The following is an 11,298-nucleotide window of genomic DNA, read 5'->3' on the forward strand; positions in this document are numbered from 1 at the left end:
CAGTATTTTAGTTTAGATTTCCAACATCTGCAGCATATTGCATCTGGACTCTTGAAAGTACTTCATTGTCTATAAAGTGTATATGATATTCGTTGAAGGTGATATCTAAATGCAAGTCATTTTTTAAATCAGCTAAATGAAAATATTACCTTACAACATTTTTTCTGAAATGGAACTTTAGAATGGCATGGAGCAGAAATTTGTTCGCTGTAGTACTTTGTTTTTCAATGAACAGAATACCTCACTCATACGATTCATTAATCTCTGGAAAACTGTTTAACACTACTTTGACAGAAAGCCACATGATTGGAAAGTATAAGGACAATGGTTGGTAACAGCAAATATTAAAGGAAGATTTAACAGGTAAGCAGAAAATTCAAAGTGGGCTGATAAAGAAGTTTTAGAGTATATCAAAAGTAGCAATTTACACACAAAACCAAAACATTCTGCAGGTTACATTATGAATATGGATTTTTTAATTGTAATTTTAGTTAACATTTCCAGAACCTTAAGGATTTTATTTGAAGTTCTGCAAACTTGCCATTGAAATGAAAAATGTTAGTTCCTCAAGGTTGCAATGAGCAATGAGCATTGAAGCAAATTTCATATCATTGCCAGGTTTCCTGAGAGGGACAGACAGACAAACAGACATACAGACAGAGAGAAAGGCAGACAGAGAGAGAGAGAGAGACATACAGACAGACAGAGAAATAGAGAGAGAGAGAGAGAGCAGACAGAGAAAAGCATACACGAAGAGACAAAGAAAAACAGACAGGCAGGTATACATACAGACAGAGACAGACATACAGACACAGAGAGAAAGAGGCAGACAGACAGTCAGAGGCAGAGAGAGAGAGAGCGCGAGAGAGAGAGAGAGAGAGAGAGAGAGTTTCCAGTTTTCAAAACTGGAAAGGCAAACAAATGAAGATTAATTTTCACCTGAGATATGCAGTTGATAGAAGATTCCATCTGGGAGATTTCAGAAGCCTGTAAGTCAAGTAGTCTGAGCACCTTCTCAGCCAGTGTATTGATTTGATACACCACACCTGCAAGAGATTGGGTGGCATAGGCCTTGGTCTCCTGAAGAGCTTGAGCCTTGTCTTGAGACTGTAAGAGAAATAAATTCATTTAGGGCTTCCCCTATAAACATACTTTGGACTGATTTTATGATGTTCACTCCAAATGTTGAGACATGTTATTGTACTGTGCTGCACCATTTTTATTTTAAAATGTTTCTAAAGAAATCATGGAAAATTGTAATTTGTTTATTTGTGAGAATATTAAAATTAAGCAATCATAGTCTGATTTTATTATTGCAATATGTACCATTTGAAATACAACTAGTACAACTATACAGAAAATATAGCAACATTTTCCTTTTAATTAGTTCATTTGAGCAGACTGCATGGAAAATTACTTTTTCCGCATTTGAAAATGCAATTATAGCTCCATTCTACTGCACACCATAAACTGCTCTGTTCCTAACTTTGTTATAATTGCAACAATTTCCCGTGATATGCAGACTGAGCTCAAAACACAAGTAGGAAGCCATGTTGACTGAGCTCTACCCTTCTACCTAACCCCATGATCTGAAGAATGTCTAACATGGTTGACGAAGTGGTTTAAGTGAGATAAAGTATCTTGCTTAATTCTCCACTTTTTGGTAGGGAATCCATTGTAACATTTTCCTACAAATATTGGAGTGAAGAAAAATGTGAGGTGACTTGATAGGGATGTACAAGAGGATGAGAGGCATGGATAGAGTGGACAGCCAGAGACATTTTTCCAGGATGGAAATGGCTACTATAAGGGTACATAATTTTAAGGTGACTGGAGGGAAGTATAGGGGGGATATCAGAGGATGGTATTTTTTTACTACACAGAGAGTGGTTGGTGCAATGAACATGTTGCTAAGGGTGGCAGTAGAAGCAAATACATTAAGGACATTTAAGAGACTCATATAGGCCATGGATGAATGAACGGAAAATGGAGGGCTATGGGGGAGCGAAGGGTTCAATTGATCTTAGAGTAAGTTAAAAGGTCAGCACAACATTGTGGGCCAAAGGGCCTGTTCTGTGCCGAACTGTTCTATGTTCTTAAAGAAATACAACTATGCCTTTTTCAGTTAGTCAATCACAACAGGACAGGTCAGAACCAGACAAGTTACTATGTCAAAATCCTATTTTTGCAACTACATATCCTTGATTCGAGCTGGCTTTTAAATTCTATCAAATTCTGTATCTTATCCCCTCTCTTTGCTGCTTTATTAACCAGCTCAATAATGTCTCCTCCTAATCCTCTCAACGGATCTAGCCCTTTTCCCATTCAAGCAATTCCCTTCTCTTGCAGATCCAGTTGTCATCAGTCTAAACCTGTACCTGAAAAGAGGAAAGAGATGGTAACGCATCTCCATTTCAAGACGCTTTTTGTTTATAATTTGTTCAAGGGATAGTGATTTTGTAAGCTGAGTTGGCATTTAATTGCTCATCCCTAATTGCCCTTGAGAAGATGATCATGAGCTGCCTTCTTGAGTTACTGCAGTTCTTGAGGTAGACCCACAATATTGTTAGGGAGGAAGTTCCAGAATTTTTGAATCAGTAATGGTGAAGGAACTAAGATATATTTCCAAGTCAGGGTGCTGTGTGTCTGGGGGAGGGGGGCATTCCCCATGCTTTTACTGCCCTTGTCCTTCTTGCTGGCAGAGGTTGTGAGTTCCAAACGTGCTTCAAAGGAGTCTTGATGGGTTGTTTCAGTGCATGCTGTGGCTGGTACAAATTACTGCTACTATGCATCGGTAGTGGAGAGTGATTGTGGATGGGTGCTTAGCAAGCAGGCTGCTGTCTTCTGTATGGTGTCCAGCTTCTTGAGAGTTGTTGAAGCTGTATTCATTCAGGTAAGTGGAGAGTACTGTGCCACACGCCTGACTTGAAATGTTGTGGGTAGTGGAGAGGCTTTGAGGAATTAAGAGGTAGGTTATTCACCACAGAATTCTCAGCCTCTTTTTTTTATGACTAATGTGACTAATTAACCATGTGACTAATTAACTGACTAACCTGTATGTTTTTGGAATGTGGGAGGAAACCAGAGCACCCAGAGGAAACCTACACAGTCATGGGGAGAATGCACAAATTCCTTAAGATAGTGTCGGGAATTGAACCCAGGTCACTGACACTGTTATAGTGTTATGTTAATGGCTATGCTATCACGTTACCCAAAATGACTACTCCAGTTTGGTTTCTGGCCAATGGATACCACCACGATATGAATAGTAGGGAATTTGGTAATGTCAGGGGAAGTCTTTGAAGTCAGGGGATAATAGCTGAGACAGATCTCTCTCTCTCTCTCGGAATAAAATAGGATAAACATTTGAAGCAGAGAGAGGTTGTGGGGAGCAAATAGGATAGGAGGATAAATTTTAATTTAGTGCTGAAACATCAGCATTTTCACATTTAGCTAAAATGGGCCAAATGACCTCCTCTACAATGATAGAATCTCTGGTACCTTAAGCAGAAATGAAATTGCTTTCATCACAACTTCTTGTACATCTACAGAGTACTTAAATTCATAGACTGTCAGTTCTCATTATAATTCAAGTCATTCCGTGAGGGCCAGTCAGGTTGGACAATGGGCTGGTGTGGGAAGGAGGTGGGAAAGTGGCTGGTTGTACTGGTTACATAAGTAAGAGGGTGAGTTATCCAGGCTTGTTTTGTGTAACTACCAAAACATTTGGCAGCAGTGCATCTGGACAATGTTTGATTATCCAATCCCTCAATCAGGAAAAGAGGGTCCATTGGTGCAGCTCATGGAGCTGGTGCCAGTGTGACTTGGGTTCAATCCTGACCTCTGCTGCTGTCTGTTTGTAATTTGCAAATCTTTCTGTCATGGTCTGGACTTTCTTTAGGTGTTCCAGTTTCCTCACACATCCCATAGATATGCTAGTTAGTTGACTACTGTAACTTGCCCCTGTGTGTGGAATCTAGGGGGGAGTTGATGAGAATGTGGGGAGAAGGAAGTGGATTAGAGTAAGATCAGTGTAAAAATGGTCAGCTCAAGCTTAGTGGGCCAAAGGGCCTGTTTTTGTGAGGCAATTGACACATTTTGAGAAGTTGGAGAAGATGAAGACCGTGTGTCCACAGTTAACTGAACTGCTCCAAAATAATGATTTTATGCCCCATGACTTATCTGTTCACTTTAAGAAATTATTGACTACCTTAAATTACCTCCATTAAATATGTAGGAAAGGTACATTACATTGATTTAGAATGCTGAAATTAATTTTGTTATTACACTTCTTGCTTCAGTTTAACATTTAAACATATCCCTGGCGCACAATGCAAAAATTAACAATTAACACACTGTCAATGGAGCAAATCTAGTAAACCAATTCTTAATTTTTTCATTCTTTTTACAATTGTATATAGCAGCTGTTATAATGGCTCATACAATTAAAGCATTTCTCTAATTTTTGGCAATATGATAACAGGTTATATAATGTAACAAAGGAATGAGTTCATTAAGATATGACAAGATAACAGAATCCTTTTAGCTGTTCAGTATTCCAACTCTATTTAAGTTCCTGCAGCAACAATGCAATTTTCAGAAATGTATTTAATTTTGTAATCCATTTTCAAATTCAAATGAAACAATTAGAATAGGATTATTTTCTGCTAAGCAATATGTCAAAGCATGTAAAGTGGATAATTTATCTATTGATAATGACATAGTTAAGACAAGTTGTTCTGGTATAAAATACAAGCCACCACAAGGCACTTTCTCCCTACAAAAGTGAACTTTTATAGGAACAATATTAAAAAAAGTGTACAGCAATTCTCATAATGTATATTTAAAACCAACTAGAAATTAAAGAAAGATGCATATTGCAGAACTGGCAAGTTGCGATGTGCAAACCAAGCTACTACTTAAACCTCATTTTTGTGGTTTCACTCAAGCTTAACTATTTTGTAATGCACCACACATTTCAATAGTTTAGCATTTTATTCACATATAACTTTGGAATGAAGTATACCACTGAAAGGCCAATGACAAAGTTGCAAACTCCTGCCCAATAGATCCTACGGATCGAGCAGCATTCATCTCTTTTAAAAAGTGTAATTAATGCGGACAACCAAACTTTAATACAGCACGTTCCCGTTGGAGCTGATGGAGTCAGAGAATCCCTTACGAAGGCAGTGGAAGAAGAGGTGCTGACTTTGGAGGTGATTGGTTGTGCATGTTAGTGCTCTGACACGGTCATGGCGGTTCTGGAAGATGATTGTGGGTGAACAGCTAGTTCAAGGATTCTTGGAGGAAGGAGTAACAAAGAGATAAATTAGGATGTCTGGGGATATCAGCAGTGACAAGCAGAGATGAAGGCAATCAATAACTATGAAAACCTAAGGAAGGCACATATCTAGTAAAGGATAAACATCTTGGATTCCAGGTAGTAATGTAGGCAGGGTCAGACTCTTTCAAGTATGTCAATAGAGGTCTCAAGCATCTGGATTGGATCAATTTTCTAAATTCCATCACAGAATATAGTTCCCTTTCATGATTCAGTCCCCAGTTGTTTGACAACTAAATGATTTATATTGATTTTGATACATCAAAGCAATCATCTCATTTGGTCTCCTCAAAATTGGAGAAAGTCAACACAGACTTGATGACTATGTTCAATGAATCTACATTTGAACTCAACATCTTCAGATAGTCATTTCCATCTGTGATGGAAGCAGACAAAGATGCAAAGATGTGCAATGCCTTCAGCAGCCCTGCAAGTGAAGCACACCACAACCCACCTCATTATGACCAGGTGATTCAATGCAGTCCAACTTCCTCTTTGTATCAAAGACAGTCACGGTTAGATTCACAAATGTTGTGGAATGTTCTTCTCTGACAACAACCTCCTCTAGGCTTCCTGTCACCTGCAGGAGAACCTGAAGGCTGGCAGGGGGATCTAGAAATTGAATGCGAAGCTGCTGACACCAAAGAATATCAAGGAACTAAAAAGGAACTACGAAGTTTGGGAAAGCATGAAGCCCCAGTTTGATTCCCAGATGCACTGGCAGAAAGCAACCAGGCAGAACATCAAGTGGTTCTTCACCCTGAAAGGCGTTCAGAAAGTAAGACAGCTAGAGAGAATTCTGCTAACTCCAGGCATACTTGTAGCAGCTTTTCCCTCTTCAGTCAAGAGGTGTGGATGTGAGGGAGTTGCTCCGAAATGTAAAGAGCCACCATACTACATTATGTGTCTCAAATTCTTACAAGATCATATTCCAATAGGTTTCAATGAGATCTCATAACAAAATCTATCAAATTTTGAAAGGCCTAGGTAGAGTGGATGTGGGTAGGATATTTCCTATAATGGGTGAATCTAGGACCAGAGGGCACACCCTCAGAATACAGGGATATCCACTTAGAACAGAGATGAAGAAGTATTTCTTTAGCTAGAGGGTAGTGAATCTGTGGAGTTCATTGCTTCTGATGGTGTAGGCCAAGTCACTGGGTATTAAAGTGGGTATTAATAGGTTCTTGATTAGTCAGGGTGTCAAAGGTTATGGAGAGAAGACAGGAGAATGGGCTTGAGAGGCATAATAAATCATCCATGATGGAATGGCAAAGCAGACTCAATAGGCCAAATGGCCTAATTCTGTTCCTATGTCTTAGGGACTTACGATCCAGAGTCTGTTCTGTAAACCAGGATGAGACATGCTCATAGCTCTTCTACCAAAAGATTCACAGTTGGAGCAAAGGTATACCCAGCATTACTCTCACCCTGATGACCCCCCCCCCTTGTTGTGTGGCTGCATCAGGCTTATTTGGAACCAAAGTATGTGGGTGCCAATTTCCACTATGTCCTGAGGTTCATTCCAGTCTTTTGAAGGACAGACTTGGGAACCTTGCAGCACAATGTCCCAGTCAGCTGAACATTGCTGCGTTACCTATGGAAAAGTTCTTCTGGACACGTACTTTTGTCCACAAGTCCACCAGGCAATAAACAACATGGAACATATTCTAGGTACCGCAGAACAAAGACTCGACGGATCTTGTAGGGTAGTTCCCTGTGTAAACTGTCCAAACCATCTGGCAGAAAGCCTCATCACCAGATCTCACCAACAAGCACTAAAACCTTACTTGGCTGGTCATGAGAGAAACCTTCCTTGTCAAATCCTTCCTGTACAGCGGAATCTCACTCCCAATGCACGCTGTTCTCAGGACAGCAGTGATGGGGTGGAGACAATTGCCCGCCTCTTTGCAGAATGATGGCTTCCTCAGAGGATCTCAAGAAGGATGGGAGAGTCCTCGTCACAGTTCATTTGCATAAGAGACTGCAAAAAAGACTCAGTCTGCATAAAAGGCTTTCTGATTTATGGCTGTTTGCAGTGACACATAGAGATGGATGACAAGTGCTGCTGGAAGATCATCAATACGGTAAAAGATGCCCTTTGGTCTACCCAAAAATTGTAGGTCTTCTCGATCTACTATGTCTGTCAAGGAGCGCTGAGGGATGCACTGAATCTTGGTGCAGCCAATGCAAAGGGTCTATGTGGAAGGACCAGAGTGTAGCTTCTTTCCACTACTTGACATTGCAGAGTAACATGGAAAAGGAATAAGGGTTGTCTCACCCAGGAGGCTATATAAGTGGCAACGGTGCTATGTACCAGAAGGAAAGGTATATAAACACTATTGTGTACAGAACCAACGACACACTGAACGTATAGACCAAATAACATTAAGAATGTAAAGAACATTGTAGTGTGTTCTTCTTCAGTATATATTTTTACATTGAAAATAAATTTTCTTTTTCAAGTCCCGTTTTCATTTGAGATTTCAATATTCTTATATTTTATTATGTAATAAATTAATGATGCTGTTTGAATTATACCACCCCTGAACACACCTTTTGTTATTTTGTCGGCTCTACTTCCGCATTTTTTTGCCTCGCACTGTCACTGTTTCTGACATTTGATTTCTCCTGCAGTCTGTCCTATCACAGACCATCCTTTCTGTCCTCTCCTTTCTTAGCACCTCTATCTTCAATTTTAACTAGTTCTAATGAAAGTTCATAGATCTGAAACATTAATCATGCTTCTCTTACACATTTGGTCTGGTGAGTATTTTCATCATTTCTTTTTACTATTTCATAATTTGATCACATTAAAGTTAGCACCCAATAACATAGATTTTGCTTTCTGATTACTTTTGGATGTCCCTTTCCCTTATGGGTTTTGGGCTGCTGATCATGAAAAATCACTGTGAAGTTTCCCTTTCACGCATCATTTTTTTGAAAATCACCTGAATTTGTTATTTCAATTCATAATTTAAGTCAAATAAAATAGTGTCCGCAATGTAAGATGAAAAGCCTTCTATCTTGTCCAGGACTTCCTGGGCATGCTTAGAAAGGCAAATGCTGCATGGCAGGAGAGGCTTTAGAAAGGCTATAAATTTCCATGAAAGGTTTTGATTTTTGAGACAGATATTTCCCAGAATTACTGATGTCAAGATTAAGGAAGGCATTGTTGTTGGTCCACAAATCAAACAGGTGATCAATGACAAGCAATTCAAAGAACTTCTAGTGCGACCAGAGAAAATCACATGGAAGGCATTCAAAGATGTTGAAAATTTTCTTGGCAACTACAGAGCACCAAACTATGTGCAGCTGGTTGACAACATGCTTCAAGCATACAAGACCATGAAGTGCAACATGTCATTAAAGATTCATTATCTGCATTCCCATTTAGATTTCTTCCCTGCAAATCCTGGTGCCGTCAGCGACAAGCATGGTGAAAGGTTTCACCAGGACATTACAGTCATGGAGAAACAGTATCAGGGCAACTGGAATCCATGACTGCTAGGTGGTTATTGTTGGACACTTAAGTGAGGAGCCTCAGACATTAAGTACAGATCAAAATCATCAACAAAACCTTTTTAGCTTAGTAGAACTATTGCAAAGCGGCAGCACTGTGATGCAATTAAACACATTATATTCAATAAAAGTTAATTTTTTTGTTTCGCCAAATTCCTACATGATCCAAGTAGTCTGAAATTATATTTGCGTTCAACTTCAAGCAGTCTATCATAAACAAAAAAAAAGTTCCTAGGAAGCAACACTTTTGAAAAAAAAACTTTTTCAGTGTAATAAATCAACAAAAAGAAAAATCTTATTCATTACATGAAAATTATTTTTCCAAAACTGTAGCACATCCAAGATGTATGAGGAATTAAATGTCATGAATAAATTCTGCTTTTTAACTTCATTAGTTCTAAAATACCACCCATTTGATTGACATGTACCAGAAATGTCAGCATTTGCACTTCTACCACTTTCATCCTGAAGTGGGATGTCCAAAAGTTGATAAAATAATGGGGAAGGCAGTTTATGACTTCTGCTCTCATGCTGATTTTCAAGGACTCAGCAAGAGTTCATCTCTGGTCACGTCAAAGTCTGTTTAAAAAAATGATGTAGGCAGCGTTTCAAAATTAATGCAAAATTTTGAAGAACTCTGTTTCCCAGCTTAGCTCTGCATTGTTATACACATTAATTAAAATTTCTCTGGCAACCTCAGCTTCCTGACAGCATTGTTAGAAGTGAGGAAGTTATGTGTTTGGCCACAATTTCAATAATTTATGCCCTACTGGGTTCTTAAAAATATTTCAATGGGAGAAGATGCCATTAAAATATGAATATTGAAAGAGCAATTCCAGTACTAGACTTAACTGACTTATACAGTAATGCAATCTAACCATTATATGTAGTACCATTACTTCAAAATTGACAGCAGTAATCGTTTAGTACTTAATCATTTACTTCTTAATCATTTACTTCATCCGAATCCACAAACTTTTAAAACTCTAGGCACTTTTGTCAGCTGTTATAATCCAATGAGCATTGAATAAATTGTCATGTGCATTCATTAGCTACAGGTATTGAAATGCAGAGCACACAACTTCACGGAAACTAGAAGTGTGTTCTACTGCCAGCCTTGCACCCAGAGCACTCCAGTGCAAAGGAAGGTAGATTAGTACGCAAGTCTGTGACCACTGTTTAAAATTCTCATAGCAGAGCTTGACAAATACACTTCCAATTCTGTGAGTGAGTAAATCATTTCTGATGCTGTTCAATAAATAAATGAAGAGATAACTGTCAATTTTTCATTCAGATTTTATCTTTCAAATATGTGCCTGAAATATTACTTTGTATTTTGTCAGTTTAGAGTATGTGAGAACAGAATTTCAAACATTGAGCCAGAAGTGATAAAAAGTGTTGTAATGAGTAGAGTAATTAATAATATTTTTCAGAGAACTGCATAGTGGTCAGGCTATATAGCAAAGTTCACACAGAAGTGTAAGCTATCGTTTTGAGTGAGCAGTTGAACAATGTTATTGAGAATGTATTGCAGCTATAGTTAAGACAGTTATTGTTGCACGTACATCAAATGAATTCACATACCTCTACATAGTTATTTTCACAGTGTTCTGCTACTTGCTGGAGTTTTGTGTAGTTTTCCACCAAAACTTGTTTATCTGCTGGGATATCTTGAAGTAACTTCTGAATTTCTGCCATTTTGCAGCCAGACTGTTTCATTTCCTTCTTTCTGTGAATGCTCAGGTTTTAATGTTGAGGTTTTCCCCTGTCTCTGCCTATTTATTGAGCTCTTTCAATCAGAAGCATTCTGGGCATTCTTTGCACCAAAAAAAAATTGCAACGCCTTATATAAAAGCATTGTTTACTTAGAAAGGTAATGCCAGAAATTTTCTTCTGTGGAGTTTCAATTGAAACAAAACATTATTAAAGAAAATTGTACAAACTATGTAAGATTTACATTTAAGAGGTAAAAATGTTCTTTTTAAACCAAACTGAACTTCGTTAAAGTTTATTCTTCATAAGTTAAAGTAGAAGATCACTTTATTTCTCCCCCGCAATGTCAAATGAATGTATTTACCCATTTAAACATGAATAAAACAAGCTACATAGATCATATTCAATCAAACATTTGGTGGGTCCTCTCAATTAAGAGTGGACACTCTCAATGAGATTCAATTTCCATAATTCATTCTTATTAGAAAACAATATACAGTAAAATTTCTGTGTGAATTAGATCAAAACTCTGGTATTTGCCAATTATGCTTGCCCTTTAAGTGATCGACAAAAGAAGATAGGAAATAGGCGTACCATTCCACAACAGCACACATAGCTTTTCATGACTGAAATAATAAGTGAAAAAGAACAATTATTCTGGAGACAGAGGAGACTGTAGATACTGAAGTCTGGAGCTTTAAAAGAAAATACTGGTGGGATTC

At 38.2% G+C, this 11,298-nt stretch overlaps 1 protein-coding gene across 1 annotated transcript in view; it reads right to left on the reverse strand.

The window, feature by feature from the left end:
* Window positions 1-10,661, reverse strand: part of LOC140191632 (abl interactor 2-like) — a 41,125-nt gene extending 30,464 nt beyond the window's left edge. Inside the window, exons 1-2 of the mRNA XM_072249211.1 lie at window positions 10,448-10,661; window positions 940-1,107 (exon numbers count right to left, since the gene is read on the reverse strand). Coding sequence (XP_072105312.1) covers window positions 940-1,107; window positions 10,448-10,582 — 303 coding nt within the window. The 5' untranslated portion in view covers window positions 10,583-10,661. The remainder of the gene's footprint in view (window positions 1-939; window positions 1,108-10,447) is intronic.
* Between the last annotated feature and the right edge of the window lie 637 nt (window positions 10,662-11,298).

Source organism: Mobula birostris, chromosome X (assembly GCF_030028105.1).
Source record: "Mobula birostris isolate sMobBir1 chromosome X, sMobBir1.hap1, whole genome shotgun sequence".
Lineage (NCBI taxonomy): Eukaryota > Metazoa > Chordata > Chondrichthyes > Myliobatiformes > Myliobatidae > Mobula > Mobula birostris.